Source organism: Molothrus ater, chromosome 3 (assembly GCF_012460135.2).
Source record: "Molothrus ater isolate BHLD 08-10-18 breed brown headed cowbird chromosome 3, BPBGC_Mater_1.1, whole genome shotgun sequence".
In the NCBI taxonomy this organism is placed as follows: domain Eukaryota; kingdom Metazoa; phylum Chordata; class Aves; order Passeriformes; family Icteridae; genus Molothrus; species Molothrus ater.
The window spans coordinates 16,123,875-16,143,052 of record NC_050480.2 but is presented as its reverse complement, the minus strand read 5'-3'; the positions used below and the strand labels follow the sequence as shown (position 1 = coordinate 16,143,052).

The following is a 19,178-nucleotide window of genomic DNA, read 5'->3' as shown; positions in this document are numbered from 1 at the left end:
CAAGCAGCTGGGCACATGTAAAGCAACTAAAAGCACCTCTCCTCATCAGCTTTCTCGAGACATTTTTAAGCTGCAGTAATGCAACTCTCCCATCACACTAAGCTTTATTGGTTCAGTATAAGAAACTAAGAAACTTCATTGGAGACCAGATTATGCTGGTTGCAAAAGCGGGGGGATTCTTCTGCTCTTCGACCCCATTATCTCCTCTGTAGTGTCTTGATCAGCTTTCTTACACACAGCCTTGGATTCTGCCAAGACCCGCAAATTGCTTTTTTGGCTGCCAAATTGCCATAACCCTTCTATTTTTATACTTTAAAAGAGCTTAAAACCCTGCATCCTCTTTGGATGTGTCTTTAAAATTGACCAGTACTGGGAGGATTTCATGTATATCCAAAGGCTTAGAAGAAGATGTTACCTCTACTGAGCTTCTAGTTTTACAGTCAACAGACATGAAAAGCCCAGCGGGGATAAAAGGAACTTAACCAGTTCAGTCTAATGCATATAAATCTACCTAAGAGCTCAAGGCACTGGAAGTACTCAATGCACTACATTTATCTAAGATACAGAAATGGGTCTTCAGCCCACATGCCACATGTCCCATTTTGATGCCAAGTTAATATGAATTAAGAGACTGAGATGAATAAACAAGGTCAGTCTGGGCTGGGCCAAGTTGAATCAATGTAAAATAATTGTCAGTATTTTCTGTCAGCAAGGCTGGTTTATCTTGGCTCAGGATTCTCAGTGCTATAGATTATAAAATGTTTTCAGTGGAACAGTTGGCAGACATTTTATTGATTTTTCTTTGTTTTGTGAATGCTGGAAAAATTTCCATTAAGTATACATGCCATTCATGTGATGAAGCCAAATTGCTTTTTCAAACTTTTCTTTCTTCAAGTGTGCTAATGCGTTAATACATTAGCAATCTAATTTAATCAAGAGGACCTTTGTACGGAATCAAGAGGCCATGGAACACACCTTGATGCATCTTGAGCACTTATGGGCTAAGAAGAGTTAATTTTGTATTTTCAAGGTGCAGTGTGCACACTGACTGATTAATTTGCCCCTCTGAATTCAGTAATGCACTATCTCAGTTTTACAGATGTAGAAATTTAGAGTGCAACTTTGCACAAAGCCATCTATATCTGCCTGCTCTTGCATTCTTGAGGCACATGAAGCTCCTGGGCTGAGCAGTGGCAAAGAATGAGAAGGAAGAGAAGAAAGAGAAGGAAGAGAGGGAAGGCTGCATCAGCCAGGCAGGAACAGCACCGGATCCAGCTGAGCTGCTGGATCCCACTTCTGACATGAATTTCCTCCACCACATCACCACATCTCTGCATCACACCTATTAACAGAGCTAATTCGGAACTGAAAACTGCTCAGGCAGATAGAGCAGCTGGTAGGATTACACCTGAACCTGGCAGATGTTATCCCTCAACCTATATTCCTGCTATTTTATGACCGGGTTTGCTTTCTGGACTTTTGAAACAGGTGGAAGGTATAACAGTGATGAATGCTTACTTTATTTGCACAGAACAGTCAGGTAGGAGTAAGAAATCCATTTAATTTTTTTTTTTTAATGTGACATACAAAAGGGGATGCTGTGGGATAACTCTAATTCCCTCCCTCTATGCTGATTTAATAACCAACATAAAGACCTGAAAGATGCTGTTAGAACTTCCTAAGGTTTGGTCAGCGATGCTACAGATTCAAAATATACAGACATGCTCATGAGATTAAGTAAAAACTTTGTAGAGAAGTAGGAATGTGTGTATTTTTAAGGACATAACCAACAAGAAAGTTTTATGGTAAAAATCACTGTAATGATAAACACTTTTTCCTTATATCCTAATCACTTGTATTAAAATAATAGATAGCCTAATTAAAATGGGAGTAGTTCTGGTTTGGGGAATGGGGACTAGGTAGATGGATAATGAGCTAAAAACCCCTCCAACCCAGCTTCACACACTGCCAACAAATGGAAGCTATTTAAGCCTACAACACATTATGGTAAGGAAAGAGAATGACACACTGATGGGGAGGAAACCCACACTGCAGCTACCAAGGCCAGTGGCAGAGAAGTGAGTGCAGTCACAGCTCTGTGTGACTCTGGTGCCAGACTCTGACATGGTCCCAGGCACTCTCTGGTTGACCCATCAGAAATGAGCTGTCTCACAGGCAGCTGATCAGCTCCTTTGTGTGGCTGAGAGGATCAGCATGCTACCTCAGCCCTCTGAACAGCAGATCCAGAATATCCTCCTCAAGTGCCAGCTTCTGCTGCAGGGTTATGCTGATCAAAATGTTTTCATAAACAGATAACAAAAGTAATGGTAGGACAGGAACTTCCAAGCTAAAACATAGCTGACACTTGGAAAGAGAGAAGGCGATGGTCAATGCCAAATGTAAGCCAGAGGTGAGATCTTTGTCTTATAAAATTATTCACTGGACTGTGCATTGTTGGTGGTGTTTAACTGTCCTTTTTATGTTAGAGTGAAAGAAATCAGGGAGCAAATGAATCTCTGCTTTCTGGAATGTTGTCCTGAAATCTTTACTGCCCATAACTTCTTGTGTGTGCACAGCTCAGGAAGCTGACTACAGCTCTCCACTGGCAGCAACACCACTGCTGCTTCCATAAAACATCATGGAGTTAAATCGAGAATAAATTCTTAAAGAAATAAACCCTTGAGATCGTTTCATGAATGACTACTTTGTTTCCAGCCTCTTCTGTCCATTTTCTGTCCCTGTCTTCATCCCAGATTATGGCTTTCCTGGTTAAGCAAAGGAGATGATGATGTGAAGAGTTAGTTGAAGTGATTTTTTTAATCACACAGCTGGAAAACTGGGCTCCAGTTACACATATGCAGACGTCAAACTCCCTGAAGGGCATTGGAAACAAGGTTTATTAGGCAAGTGAAACATAAGTGTCTTCTAGTCTTCACAGGGCCCTTGCTGGTGACTTCTGCCTAGCTGTAACTCATGAGATATGCCTCAGCTGTCCCAAGAGCTGAAATACAAGGAAGAAAGAAATACGTGCTGGAGATGAGCTTCCAAAATTGAGTGAAATGCAGATTTGGGACAGCATCTGGGACTGATAGGGGTAGATGTGTTAGAAATGCAGTAATGTAGTAATTGGTGTGACTAGCTGGTACAAAGATGTAAAGCCGAGGCAGATAACAAGAGACTCTGAAAGAACAGCCATTGGATACTCTTGCTGAACAGCTGCAAAGTCTTGGTGTAGTCTCTTACAGGAACTTAAAGAACCACTGCTACCCAGAAGAAGCCAGTTACAAACCCAGAAGTCTCTGGTAATGCTGGAGTATCTGGGACAGAGAGATGAAACACTGCAATGATCACAGAACAGAGAACAGCCCTATTTGTGTAGGGTCCCAGCACCAAAACTTCCTTTCTTTATAGAGATTTCTTCACATGAAGAAGTCTGATGCAGACTTGTCAGCAAATGCATTGTAGAAGAACAACTCTGGGAAACTGGAGGCAAACCAAGCCACAGCTGGGTGCTTGTAGCCACCCGTGGCTTTCTTTAGGCACAGGGAAGAAGTTGTTGGAGTCACCTGTGCCTCAGCAGGTGACCTTCCCACCTGGCTGGTGTTGTCACAGGGAGTGCCTTTGAAACCTAAATTCTTGTTGGCAGGCTTTGAGCAGCTGTGGCCAGCAGGGAGAGCCGTGAGAAGTTTTCTTCCATGGCTTTGTAAGCAGCCACCAAAATCTCTGGCCTCTCCCGGCAGAGCTCAGAGGCATCTCCAGGCATCTGCAGGTGGAGGAGCTGGTGCACGGGTGGGAGCTTGCTTTATGCTCTCCAACCAAAAGCCTTGGGAAATCCCAGCCATTTATGCAGCTCTGGTGACTGCAAGGAGCCACTCCTGAGGCTCAGCAACTCATGGTGACCCACCTGGGTAGGTGCAGGCAAACGCGGTCAGGTGGGGAGCCCAGGAGTTGGGGCAAAGTTGAACTCTCAGCCTCTCCCCAGATGCCTGATGAAGGCAGACGTGGGACTGCCAGAGCTGGGTGAGTCAGAGCAACCTCCAGAAGGAAAAGGGTGAGCGAAAGGGAGGGAGGACAGCGTGTTCATACCTTGGGATCACAGGCGTGTTGCGAGTAGTCTTGGCTCTGGTGTGCTGCTAAAGGAGCTCCTTTTATTGGAGCACTTGGAGCCCTCTGGAGACAACGCAGCCTCCAGCATGGAGACTGTCTTTATAATTTGCCCATATCAGTACAGTGGTATCTTTATCCCAAAAGTTAAGAAGGAATAACTGTGCACTGTATTTTCAAAGCCAGGCCCACCTCCAAACCCATTAGATAGCTCTGAAAGCTTTAGAGCATGTCCATATCCTGAAAGTTGTAGGCAATGTATAAAATTAATACTTCACTCATGGTGTGTAGCTGCATACTGAAAAAACTCAACGCCTCTATGTTAAGGGAGACAGAAAACTAGCTAATATACAGATTTCCAGAAAGAAAGGGAAAGAAGAAAATGAAGAAAGAAGAAAATGAACCATGTGTTCAGCACAGTTATATACAAATGACTGGGATGAATGTAATGTGGAACTTCAATGTCAAACTCACACCAGATTTACTAAAAACATTCCTACAGACAGTAGACATAGAAAATAAAAATAAGTCTATATACTACACATTTATATACTCACTGTGAACAAATAAATGTTTTTTTTTTTCTTTTCTATCAAGAATGCACAAAGAAAAATAACAGAAACAAATGCTTTTTGAATCTTTGCAGAGGAGCTGTTTCTTTTTGATTTCCTATCCCTTGCAAGGCGGTGTGCAGGTTCACCTGCAAGGGAAGTGCTGGAAAAAAAATCCCAATTATCAGAACTGTTGTTTCTCTCATAGTGAAGTTCAAGGTTTTAATCAGCTTCAGAAGAAGGGCACTCTCAAAAGATCTTCCCAGGGATTTTGAGTACAGGCTAGTGATTTTCTTAGAGGGATCTGTAAAGATCACGTCAGTTTTTTAAAAGTTCTGTTCATTACCTGCAACTGTTAATTTGCTGTGTTTTCATTGCTGTATTTCTCTTTGCTCCACATTCAGCAAGCAAGGCTGCCTTTGCACAGATGATTTAATTTGAAAATGGTTGTGCTAGTGTGGGTTAAAAGCTTGCAAACTGTCTGTGTTTCTGGAGATTTCATTGTGTCTATGCCGTGTCCTCTGAGCTTCCAGGTTTTTCTTAGTTGTTAGTGTGTTAATGTTTTATTGTGCTTACAGTCATGATGCAGACAACAACTGCAGTTGTCAGAAAGGTTCAGAATATCAAACATACATTTTGAAACCATTCACAGCTCACCTGTGGGAGCAGCTCTGTGTTGGTGGTCTGTCAGCAGGGCTGGGAACAGGCGGGTTGCACCCTCCTCCTTGCTCTGGAGATTGGTCAGGGAAAGCTTCACAAGATGTGTCTTCTTCATCTGACTGCCCCAGAAGTTCTGTTAAGATGGATCAAGATATGGTATCACACTTACTTCATCTGAAAGTACCAACCAAACTGCCAGCTGTTTTCCTTGGATGCCCATAAGGACAAAGGGTGTCCTCTCTTGCAGGGGATCAAACTGAATGGAAACGAACATGCTTCCACAGCTTTCACCCTTGGCTTTTCCCTTGAAAAGGAGGCCAATAGCCAATGACCAGCGCCAAGAAACAGAGCCAAGAGTTTTTGAAAGACACAGACAGAGTGTGTATTGGCTGTAGATAGCAAGGAGGAAATTCATTCTATACATTGTCAACTACAGAAGGTCTAGCTGGCTGCCAAAGGCTGCTGCATGAGCCATAGGGATCAAAGTCTTATTAATTGGACTAGTTCCCCAGAGGAGTATGTGTAACTCCTTCCTTTAAAAATAAAGACTTCCCTTAGCTTTGTTTTAAAATATTTTGGTTCACAATTAAGGCCTGAAGTCTTCAGTAGGTGAAGCATGAGCACCCAATTCACAAGTTCCAGTCTGAGCCCTGTGGTAACAGAAATTCTTTAAAAATATCTGAACCACTTAAAAATATAGAGGAAGAATTGCATATTCTAGGTGTGAGACATAAAATAAATAAATAAAAAATTTAATCAAACCGCAGGCTAGCAGAGTTTGGATTAAGGAAAAAAATCCTGTTACAGATAAAGACTTTAAAAGATTTTTCTCAAAATCATAAGACCCTTTTGCATTTTTTCCTCCTCCTAATCCCGTTCTTCTCCCCTTGTTCTCTGCCTTCTTAGATCCTGTATAAGCTGATCTGCAGGATACCCGTGGTGGCACCATGGGCAGTGGGAGGATGTAACAGCCTGGCGAGGGTTGCCACGCTGTTGGTTTACATTTCATCTGGAGACCCAGAACGCTTGCTGGCTTAGGAGGGCAAATCTACTGGTAAGCCTTTCTGAACCTCTGAGTCTTAAAAATCCAATGCCGTGGGAGTGCTGTGGACTATTTCTACTCTTCATGCCACCTAAATACCACTGGCATCTGTGGTGTGAGGGAGGGTGAAGTGTGGCCAGGTTTGGCTTTCCCAGGTAGCTGATGTCTGTCTGTGCTGCTGGTTCCCACATTTTCAACCATTCCCCAATGTGGGGAATGGTTGAAAATGGCCAACTCGGTTGAAGGCAGCACACCACACTACAATAAATAAAGGTGCTAAACCAGCACTGGTGCAATTTCTCCTCCATCTTGAAAAAAAAGAATCCAAAGATAAATAAAAACAGAGGAGAAAACAAGTGTACGGGCAATGCTTTAATCTCAGAAACTCAAATCCAGAGCAAGTAAGGGAGGTTTCTCTGGAGCTGTCTTCTTGGAGCCTTGCAGAATGAGAAGCCAAAAGAATGAGAGGTACAGTATTGAGAATTTATAAATGTTTGTGAGAAGCTGCTTTTCATATACGTGAAGAGCTCTGGGAAAGGGCTTTAAACAGAATTCCTGTTGATGGGGTCAAAAATAAAATTAGGCAAAATCCACTACAGGTCTTGTGGAACAAACTTTGACAGCCTCTGCTCTAGACCACAGGTCCCACTGCGGTGCCCCCACCTGGAATAGTCTTTGGTCCTGAAGAGCCTCCCTCTTCACTTGGCCAGAGTTGGTTAAGAAACAGACTGCTAAACCTTTGAATTTGCAAAATGTCAAAGATCAGATGTCCAGTGTGAGTCGAGCATCTGTAATTAATTTTTCTCTTCTCTTTTTTTCTTTTTCCACTTACTCAGTAACAACTAAGGCCTACATAATTTACTCCCTTAAAGCTACAAACTTTCACCAAAATATGATGTCCATAACTTCTCTTGAGCCACCACTCCTGGGGTGGGGACATATCAGAACACAAAACCCTGAGAGATGCTGAAAGAGGAGTGTGTATTGAGAAAAGAAACATATCAGAATTGGGTCAACTTTTTCTTGATCTCTTTCCATCACACTGCTGGTCTGTATTTTCTTGTCTCTGCTGAGAACCAGTGCTAAGTAAATCCCAGTCCTCAAACCAACCACTTCAGTGTAACTCAGGCATGTGCTCCAGGTGGTACCCAGCAGCTTTTTAATGTGGAATGGGCTACAATTTGGGTTTATAGAGTCCTTGGGTGCCATATTTCTAATATATGAATGCTATGAGCAATTAATTACAGCATGGCCAGCAACTGATGCTTTGTGCTGTTGGTGTAGCACAGCTACACCTTATTAAATAATGCTACTGGATCCATGGAAACCTTATGGAAAACAGATCAGTCTGTCATCTGCAAGCACAAAACCAGGGAAAGAACAGGGTTCTTACCCACAGGAGTGCAAATAGATTTCTCTGCACTTTCATATCTAAAATAAATATCTGATATGTTAAAATAGTTATGAGCATTGAACCTATTGTGGTCTGGGGATACAGCTGCAGTGTGGATGCCAGGAGTGGTTCAAAACCACAAAAACAGATATGAGCTATAGAGTAAAGAAAAAAATATTTTTGTTGTGGGACATGGACTCTGCTCCCTGTGAGAAGTGCTAAAGAAGGAAAAACAAATGCGGAAGGAACACTGTTTAAACAACACAGCCCTTCCCAAACTAGAGGCAACATATCCCACTTTGAATTAGAAAGGGAAGGATTTTGGCAACAATGCCACAGAGCTGAGAGAGGGTGGTGGTCCTTACATCTAGATGAGGGCTCTGGCTAGGATTTGGTGCTTGACAGAGACCTGACTTTGTGCTAGCACTGGAGAGATCATAAGTTTCACCTAAGATTTTGTATTCAGGCAATCCGAGATATTCCTTTGCCTTCTTGCACAATAAACTCTTGCTGTTTAAATTCTAAACTACTATTTGCTTAACATGTTATGGTCTGGGGATTTCAATCTGAATTTGAATTTCAAAAATTTGAGAGTTGATATTGTGCTAATGTTGTGGTTTCATCATGAAAGTAATTTACCAGATGCAAGAATATGAATCTTTCATGCTAAAATCTTAAAAAAAATCCTATTTGTCGTGATCAATATTGGGATAGCATTGTGTACACCCAAACATACAATGACCCAATGCATATTCTACATTTCCAAAATTAAGTGGTAATTGCCATTGCTACATCTCACACCTTTCTGAAAGAGGCAAATATCTATCTTTACAAGTCCACTGAAAGTTCTCCTATGCTTTAATGAGCAGGATGCTCTCTGGGTAATGCATGCAGGTGATGAGATATCACGCCTTGCCTGCCCACACATCTGTCATTATTTAAACATATCTATTCTCTTTTGAATCTGTGTCTACAAATCAGAAGCTGTTTCCATTCTCCAGGATCCTGCACTGGACTTCCAGGGATAAAAACACATTTCAAAATGTGCAAATCTGCAATAAAATGAAAATCTCCTTTTAATATTGTTTGCAAAATTGACAGATCTACTTAACAGCAGCCATTAAATTATTTACAAAGTAGCAGCTGCTCTTGTAGCAGCCTTTTTTGGGCGTGAAAAATAAACTAGTTGATAAGTGAGAGATAAACCATTTGACTTCCTCTTTGTGTGCCTGGCATGGTGTGCAGAGCCAATTCTGTGCAATCTGATGTTTACAGAGCAATCCTCGTGTACAACCTCCTTAGGCAACAGGGACACAAGAAGCCTTTAAAATGCTGAAGCAAGCATTTAATCAGGACTCTTCATGCTGATCTCTGAAAAATTCAATAAGTTAAAAAAAATGTAACTCTTTCTAAAGATAAAATATCACTTTTTTGCTTTAGGAATTGCAAATATATCCCAATGAACTCCCAGTGAACCACACAGACTTCAGCCACATTGCTGTTTTGCTAAAAAAAAAGAGGTAAATAGCATTTATCTGAGAGAAACTAATCAAGGGTCTGAAGAAATGCAAATAGTTAATTCAAGTGAGTGCTGTAAAACTGTAGACTTACTAACAATCACACTTTCTTTCTCTTAGGCATTTAAACAAAATTATTTAAATTATTTTTTTTACTTGAACACCTAATTTTATGTAAATAAATTAGTATTTTCACTTATTATGCAATAACCTTTTTTAAAAAATTATTTATTTTTTACCTGTTGAAAGCAAGCTGTCATGATTTTATGATATTTTGGGGATTTTTTTAAAGGCAGATAACTGCTGCGGAAGGCATGAGATTGAGCATAATTTCACACATTATCAAGTTATGATAACTTAATTCTATGCCAGGTTTTCTAAACTACATAAAGCTATTTCTAAAACCACTGCATAAAATTCTTCTGGCATCAAAATCACTGGGAACTTCCATTGCTGATTTGAATATGGTCAGCTCTTTTTTCTGGCTACAATTTTTCTCCCAAAAAAGGTCTTTCTAAATAAACATATTCTAATAAAAATTTTTTGTTTCAACAAATTCCTGCAGGGAAACCACAGAGCTTTGTTTGTGAGTGTGGAAAAATGTAACTCTAAACTTCTTCGCTTTTTCTGGGCTAGTTTTCCATGGATTTTTATTTTCAGATTATTTTTGTGTTGTTTTGTTAATTCCCAAGGCTGACATGTTTGCATTTGACAAATACAAATTGTTGAAACATTGGTTTTGTAGTACTTCTAAAATGCATTGAGAACAGCTGTTACTGTTTAGAGAGCTGGATAAGATTATAACTGAAATTAAATCTGAATATCTCCCAGTTCTGTTGTTTAACAATTTGATGCCTGAGAAGATAAGGCACTTCAATCACTACTAGTAGAATCAATCCTTAATAGTAGCATAACATGTCATTATTTCACTAGTTGGGTAGTAAAGGTATTAGCAGCAGTAAAACTGTTCTAGTGGGTGTGCCAGGAAATTTAAGAATTAATATAAAATTTATATGATAAAACTAAAGAAGAAGCTAACATTTATAAACAGCTGCTTTGTTTTCTTGCTTTTTTGGTAGTGTGGACAGTTGTACTTAGCAGCTTTCTGAAGCTTGTGGTGAAATCTGGTTTTAAAATTTCTGCAAATGGAAATGCTGAGTCTTTACTAGCATTGGTTGAGATTTCCATCTCTACGACTCGTTTGCTCTGCTAGAATCGTACACAAAATTAAGCTAACCGCTCTACAGCCTGAATAGTTAATTTTATATCTCCCTGGAGCCTAAGTAATCGGTTCCTTAGGAACTACCCCAGCAGTGCCAATATTAATTAATTAAAAAAAAAAAAAGGTGTAAAAGGTGTGTCTTACAGGGTGATCCAGATGTGGTAGTACCAAGCTGTAGTGAATTTCCAGCTGGAAGGGACTGAACAACAAAGAATTTGCTTCAATTCCAGCCCGTCTCACTTCAAAGGCTTGACTGGTGTCTCAGCAATAGAAATGCTGCACCTCTAGATGTTATCAGGTTTCCCAGCCCGTGTGAAGTTTGCCGGGCAATCCTGGCAGTGGGTGAGCGGCTCTCCCCTCCCCGTGGATGCCTGTGAACCAGCTGGAGTGCCAGGATGAGCAACCTACAGCTGCTACTGCTCAGCAATTACAGCAGGCACCAGAGGGAAGACAGTCCTGGAGACTAGGCAATGTCTTTGTTTGGTAAGTGATGCTTTAGACATGGTCTTTATTTTCCTTTTTTTTTTTTCCTTTTCCTTTTTTTTGTGTTTTAAATTTTAGGTGACTCTCTAGAAATAGCTGTTCTAAAACAAAGCTGTGGAAGAGCTGCTGGCGAGCAGAGACATTGCCATTGTTTGGGGTGAAGGCTGCAGCAGTGGAAATGTGGGCGCGTGCTCCCGAGCACCCCAGCAAAAGCACTCGGGGAAGATCTCATTATTCATAAGTGATGCTCCAGAGACTCCACATAGGCAGGAGCGCCTCTGGCATTGCAAGCCTCAACCCACAACGGGCAGAGCCGGCAGTGCCGAACCTGCGTGTTCCTTCAGCTGCTCTCCGCGCCGCCCGTGCGTGGGGCACACCCTCTGTTGGCACTGCCAGCTCAGGGACCCAGCTCCTCCACTCCCGGCTCCTGCCCTTCAGGCAGCCAGAGCAGGGAGAAGTGCCGGCCAGACCGGAGGCAGGTAGGCTCCGGGGAGAAGAAAACCATTTCAAGGGGTTAATTGAAAAAGACAAATCTGCAAACACGAGATGCAGAATGGGAGCCTGCAAATGAATGCTGCCAGCTGGAAGCTGGCCAAACTGATAAAGCAGAAAAGAAATTGAGGGTTAAATGTTTTGGATGCTGAAGGCTTGGAGTTCAAAGAGGAGCTCAAGGAAACTCCCAGCCACTGAGTCCATACAAAGAGGCTCTAGGCAAACACAAGCCTTCTGCTGGACAGCTTTATCCTAAACAGTTTCCAAAAGGCAGTGGTTCAAATGAATGGTTATGGGATATCTTTCAGCATCTGGGAGCTCTTTTACAAGGAAAGATGATGCTCACAGGTGAGCTATGGCTGAGGGGCAAAAGGAGTTGCTTTCCACAGGGAAGAGGATGAGAAGTGCATCTGCCCACGTCGGGTTGGAAGAACAATGTGTAACTGTGGATCTATTTTCATTCCTTGGTAGAAAAGGCAGAAAGGAGCTCGTCCTGAAGGCCAGGAGTTGATGGCAAGGCTGGAGGTCACTCTGCCTTCCCAGGAGTACCAACTCCAATCCACATCAGGAGTGGAGTGCTGATGGCAACCTATTTTCCACCAGTTATATAAAGACTGCAGGATTGAAATAGAACTTTTTGCCTAAATCCCAGGAGGAAAACACCTTGAATTTTTTTTTTTTAATCTGGTTTAGGTCTTTAGGGCTACTCTTTTCCATGTGGTGGATTGGGAGCAGGAAAGCCACCTTCTTCCACTCAGGATCAGGAAGCTGGACTCAAAACAGAGAATAGGACAACTGGTGATGCATTTCTCTGATAGAACACTCTCTGTGCCAGCCCCTCCTCTCGTGGTTTGGTGACAAGGACCCTGCATTTCCCATATTGTCCCTCCACTGTGCAACCACCAACCTTGGCACCTCAGAAAGCCTTTTTTTTTTAAATCAGCTCCTAGTGCAAGAATTGTATTTATGGATGGGAAAGTAGTATCCACACATTTTGAGCAGGTGCATAGCTATGCCACAGCATTGGAGCAAGGCTAGAGTTCAAGTGTTAGGTAATTGTATCTCTCTCAAAAAGGAATTGCCTCAGACCAGTTAATTTGTCAAGATAACGAATTGCAGCAATTCTCCTCATTTGGAGCTGGGCCACTAACACTGATCTGAACTGTATTTAAACTCTTGATGACAGAGACTGAAAAAGATATTGCAATACTGGAGGTACAGGTTCCTAAAGCAAAACTGCATGTACAGCTAGAGCTGAGAGGCAGCAAGGGCATGCGAGTACACATCCTGCACATCCCTTAGATATGAAGAAATTCCCTGGGGCACTGACTCTGGTGCCTGGGCAGGCAGAGTTCATCTTGAATCTTTGGGAGTGATTGAGGTCCAAAAAGGATAATGTAGTACCCATCAAGTCTCAGTTTCTGCAATATGAGATAACACGAGGAGAATTTTTAACTCCCCCCTTCCAAATAAAAAAACATACCCCAAAAATACTCATTTGAAGTTATTGAAAACTTTCTGGTAGCAGCAATAAAAACTCCTCGGAGGGCCTGATGCTGGGATTCCCAAGGCATTGTGCTCTGTCATGCATGTCAAGTATGGTTGCTGCCATAATTTTCTGTGCCACAGCAGGCATGAACAAGTTTGGAGGAGTAAAAAAGCAGAAGAAAGCTTCAGTGAAAACACAGGCTTAGGCCAATGACTGTCCCATTTCTGATGAAAGTTAAGTAGACAGCACCAGGTAAAATGAAATTATGTATGTTCTTGTGCCAGACTTTCTCCTCTGGCTGCCAGGCATTCCTTCAACCACAAGAGAGACATGGACCAGAATAAATCCTGTACATTGACTCAGGGAAACTGAAAGGAATCTCTGACTCCTGCCTTGCACTGGCACACCCTCTCCATGAAAACAATGGATGGAAAACAAAATTGGTTGTTAATTCTGTGACTTTGTCTGTGCCTTAAAAAGCATCAACATGAGAAATTAGACAGATTATTTCAGAATATTTCTGCTCAATAGACTACTTGGAAATGAAATTACTTTCTTTCATATGTTATTCAGAATAATCATTCTCTACCTCTAAGTGCACTTAATTTAGAAAAGCAAAGTGGCTTTTATTTTGGAATAAGTGCATCCACAGGCAGAGTTCTTTCCAAATAGCTAATCTGGTCATTGCCACATGTAAACAATTTATGTAAACATAAATTGATGAGGATGGTAAAGAACTCATGCAGGTATGGCCTGGGACTCCTTACTCAATTTGCAAGCACTTACTTAGACATATCTTCCTCAGGGCTATTATGGTGATCAACCAACCTTACAGAGAGCTAGGTTCAATTTAAACAACATAGTCATATGTTTGAAAAAGAAATGAGCTTTTGAAAACTGCTGTCCCCCAAGTTCCAAGTCTATTTTACTTCAGTTGATCCTCACTTTTAAGTATCTGTCAAGTGGTAATCTAGGATTTAGTAGATCTCAGAATTGCTGATTGCCCAAAGGGTTGGGTCTAAGGCTGGTAGGGGGTTGAGGTGAAGTGTGTGCAGCCTCTTCTAGAGCAGGTGAGTGGCTGCTGAAGGGTGACTCTACATTGCCTGCAGCTGCTTTCTTGGCTTTGGCTAAAACAGACACGTCTTACTGTGTGTGCACTGCAAAGAGAGGCTTAAATGCTAAGGTGGAAAGTTGTGGAAAGGACAGATCTTTGCAAGGTGGGTTTTCATCTGGTGCATCCTGTTGGGTGCTTATCTCTTTTTCTTCTCAAGACTTTGCTGCTGCTCGAGTGCTCCTGGGAAGGAAAGGGCCACCTCAGACTGGAAATCATGTGTTTGTCATGGCTTAGTGCGTGTGTCCACACAGTGTGGCAGCAGCAAGAGCCATGTGGGAGATGCAAAGTGACCTAGATCAGCATTCCTAATTCCAGCCATGCTACCTGTCCTGTGCAAGTGATGTGAACCAAATACCAGTCACATTAGAGACTGACCTTGTTTTCTTGGAGAAACCCGTGTAAAAATGGATATAACAACACTCTTGACACTTACCTCACAGGATGTTGTGAAGCTTAATTAAATGTGTGCAAAAGCATTTTGAGATCCTTAGATGAAAGAAGTTTTTATAAATGCAAATTATAATAATTATGGCCAGTAACCACCATCAACTACTGAAACAATTAATTCAGGTTGCCACAGGCCATCACAACAACGTGTGCAAAGAGGAATCAGCCATTTAATGACATATATGTTGCATGAGAACTCAAAGTCTTAAAAATACTGTAAACAAAGAGGAAAAAACTAGACACTCAGGGCTTGCCTCTGTGGGTGCTGTTGGTGGAAGTTTCCTTGATTGTTTCCATCACCTCCGTGTTTGCTTTGTGATTTGTCCCCAAAAAGGGCCCACCTTAAAGATTGCATGTCTGGGATCATTTTATGATTTTTAAATTTAACGTGGCAAGAAAACTGAAAATGACTGCCAATACCTCGGCTTACAAAAATTTGCAAATACCTGAATATAACTCTGGTTTTGGTTAATTCTCCCTTCACCCGAACCCCCATCCCCCCAACCCCCATCCCCAGCCCAGCCCACTTACAGCATGGCAGAATAGACTTTGGCTACAGGGCATTATCCAGCTGACTTTCCAAGGGGGAAAACAAAAGCCAAGCAATCAAGATGTGTCTGGCCAAATACTTAAAGGCCCAATGCACACATTTAGTTGACAACTGACTGAAATCTGAACCATTTTGTTCAGCCTTTCTTGTTGCTTCAAAACTGATTTGGACTTAAATAGCTAAAACCTACAGGTGTTTAAATGCTCTCCCTTGTCAGCAGAGCAGCCTCATCAGATATGGTCTGAGGATGCAGTCAGACTGGAAGAGATATCCAAAGACCCCACAGGTGAATCCCAAAGAGCAGGCTAGCCCACCTGTGGCCCTCAGGCTTATTTTGCTTGCCCTTAAAGACGAAAATTCTGAGAAGTAGGAGTTACTAAGCACTCAACTTACCAAAGCAATTAGGCTAAATGCACTGCAGCTAGAAATTTAAGCAATGCACTGAATTTAATTTGACAATTCATGGATGTAAAATTGAAACCTTTAACAGCAGTAAATTAAATCAGCTTTCAGACCAAGTGAAAAATTCTATGCTATTGAAGTTTGAAAATTGTGAAGTACACACCTATTAAAAGAGGGTTTTTTTTTTTAATGAAGAAAAACTTGGGACCAGTTAGTTGCCTAACCCAAATAATGAAAAATGGGACTACTACCTGTAAATAAAACCCAAATTATAAAACAGCATCACTTTCTAACCTCTGCCAGACTAATGTATTTGTAGTCAGTGGGTTTCACAGGAAAAAAAAATGTTACTCATGCTGGAAGGTTGTGTGGACTAAACTTATTCTGACATCAACAAGCTTAATGTGTACCAAACTTGAAAATTTTTACATGTTTTTTTTTTCAGTGTCTTTAAAAGTACTGACTTCAGGATACTAAGTTGGTAATGTCTCAGGTAAGTTTTCATAAAATGAGGGCCAAGTTTTTATGGGGTCTGTGTGTGTCTCTGCATAGAAAATTAGCAACACTGATGCAATGCATAGAAAACATGCTACACAGCTGGTACCAACATGTTGTTATAAACCTGCAGACCCTCAGACTTTATGGTAATGTGTATATATGCAAACTCTGTGCTTGCACACACATATACACACACACACACATACATATACACACACACAGAGGATATGCATAAGGGTATCCTGGAATTTGGAATCACAGAATATCCTGTTGCTAAGCTCTCTTAATGACACTTATACAGTGCTCTGCTCAACGTCTCTTGGCTAAATCCTACAAAATAAGACAAACCTTGGATGCATTTTCCAAATGCACCTCAAGGCACCAGGACATAAAAGGAGTTGGGATATGTGCACGCCTTGTTTTACCCATCTCCAGAGCGCCCTGACCGACATTTTACAATTTCAGCCACACCAGAAAGGTGTGGCTAAAAAGGCACTGAAGCAGATTCAGGGGCAGGTCCTCCCTGATATTTGCATCCTGTCACTCACCTGCTGCAGTGTTTTGCTGCACAGACGCTGATAACCACCAGCACATTCTGTGGTTTGGGTGCCCAAAGGCTTTAAGAAGCTGATGTGACCCTGTTGGCACCAAAAACCCCAATTGATGGGTTGATACTTTCCTTCCCACCCTTTCCCACCAGAAGAGACTGATTTAGAGGAAAACAGCTTTGGAAAGGGACACACTACACTTCACGTGGCCTGTCAAAGGGGAAACGCAACATTGCAGGAACAGTGGGTTCTGCAGTTGCTCCTTCCACTCCCTGGGAAGATCTTCTCCTGACTGATATCCTTCAATTATCTTCAAGAGTGGCAGGAATACCAGAGCATTTTTTCTTTTTAAAACCTCACAGAGGTAGTTTACACTATACACTGCCTCCTGCAACCACCAATACTTTCTTCCTGCCTATTTAAATAAACTGTGTCAGCAGGAGCAGCGACTGTGGGCACCGCTTGGGAAACTCAAAGCCCTGGAGGGAGCTGTGGGCAGTTCCTGGCATTGCTTGTGCTTCTGAAGGTAACCAAAAAGGAAAGTCCATGGAAAGCAATGCAAAAAACTGATGCCTCGATGTCAGGGAAGAAAAGTCACCATGGCTCCTGCTGGTGTCTCCTCACCACCCCATTTCATTCCCTTTCTTGCTCCTCTTTTCATTGAAGTAGACAACAGGAGTTGGAGATTAGCTTCTGTCTCAAACAGAGGCTCACCTCTTTAGGAAAAAAAAAATAATTTTAAGGGAAGGTAATTAACCTACATTGCATTCTCTGATATCTGTTAAATACAGCATTGCTTGTCAGCTACTCCTTTTATCACTTAAAGTGCATTTTGTATCCATGGAAAGCAATTAATGCTCAATGGGAAAAATTTGCCCTTCCAAAGGCATCTTTCCACTTTCCTGCATTGCAGCTGTGATCTTTTTTCCTTTCTTATGTGCCACCACCAGTCCTTCTCACACAGATGTGCAATACCCAGAGACGTTTATCTCTACCTGGCTATTCCTGTACCCTTATAGTCCTTCCTTACAGCCTGAGCTCCCTCTGTCTTTTCTCTGGCTTCAGGTGGAAACCCTTCCTCATGTTTTCTGGCACATTTTTGGACTGGTTTAGGCTGCAGTTGGGAACTCAGCCCATTGCAGGGAGGATCCTGGCACCAGGATATTTTCTGAACTGTAAAGAGTTGCTTGAAGCAACACTCTATAAGAACAGTGCTCAGGGTAAAGCAGGCTTACAGCTCTCTGCTGCTTTCAGGTCTATTTGACTGATGATTTTACTTCAAAACCAGCAAAATTACTTTGGGGCTCACCTAAACCAGCTGAGGCAGAGTGCCATGTGAGCAGCTTGTGCCTGACCCTTGAGGCTCTTCTTATACCTCCCCTGGGACCCCAATGGAGCAGGGGTACAAGCAGCCACAGTGGCAAGAGCTGGGGTTTTAAAAACTGCTTGCCTAGCTGGCTTTTCATCTGTTCCCTTTGTACCACAAACAAAAAGAAGAAGAACCTGATCTGAAACCACATGTGAAAATAATGATCTCTTCAATTTATATTTCTGAAGTCAAAATAGATGTGTTATACTTTCAAGCTCTCCCAACAGCACTGATATAAAGGTTTAATCACTGCTATTTAAAATAATACAAAGCAAAAGTGAGTTAGGATGCCAGTAAGCCAGAGCAGAGGAGACAGCTTTCTAGGCAAGCTGAGTGGCATAAGCAGTGGGAGAACATCCTCATGGCAGCTCTTAATATGAAAATGGTCAAGGATTACTTCATAGTCTTGCAATAGCAGATGGCTGGAGCCATTTAATCAGGCATCTTTTCTATTCCTAAAGCCTATAATTATCTGTTATAAGGACAACATCAAATTGGCACATGAGTTTTTCATTTCCCATCCCCAAATTGAAGGGGGGCATGGCTACCAAATTTTGGAAGGCTTTGCTCTCATAAAGAGACCTGCAACTGCCCAACTTGGGGAATTGTAGCAGAGATGGTACCTGAGTATTCTTGTCCTGGCTAGGATTACCCTGGGCTGTGCAGTGCATGCTCAAGAATAACCACTCCTGTGCCATGGAGTTACTAGAAATCTGGAAGGAGGTAAAAGAAAAGCCAGCTTACTCAGATGCTTATCACAGCATCATGGTGCTACTTGAGATTTAATCTATCAGTATAAAGAAAAACACCACCAAATTTAAGGCATGTTCAGAACCTGTTCCCTTTCCAAGCAGAAAAGGTGAAGGCAAAGCTGAATCCCAATGATCCTCTGGTACAACAGATTCCCTGGTCCTGGTGAAGGCCAAGCTGATTAACCATTATGTTGAGCTGATAAAAATCTGATTAAAAGTGAAAACATTTGCATTTCCAAACATAAGGCAAAAAAAAGAGGCTATCCTATGAGTATAATTAATACATTCTAAATACTGCTACTGCAGAATATTTTATAGATTACTTTTCATTGAAAAATACCTTTCCCCCCCTTTCACAAACCCTGACTTTTATTTTAAAGCTTTTAAAACTCCCATACAACCCAGACCTGTTTGCTACATTTTGGGAAGTGCCCAAAGCTTTGTTTAAAAACAATTTCAACTTCTTAATAATACACATTGTGTATTTTACTGTTTCTTCATCATGCATACCACTGAAAGACAAAAAAAAGGGTACTATTTCTGAC

General features: G+C 41.7%; 1 protein-coding gene across 2 annotated transcripts in view; it reads right to left on the bottom strand.

Moving 5' to 3' along the window:
- Positions 1-19,178, bottom strand: part of WDPCP (WD repeat containing planar cell polarity effector) — a 148,089-nt gene that overhangs the window by 9,764 nt on the left and 119,147 nt on the right. For both annotated transcript variants that reach the window (XM_036379544.1, XM_036379545.1), the window contains one exon: positions 5,313-5,448. In XM_036379544.1, the coding sequence (XP_036235437.1) occupies positions 5,313-5,448 (136 nt within the window). The remainder of the gene's footprint in view (positions 1-5,312; positions 5,449-19,178) is intronic.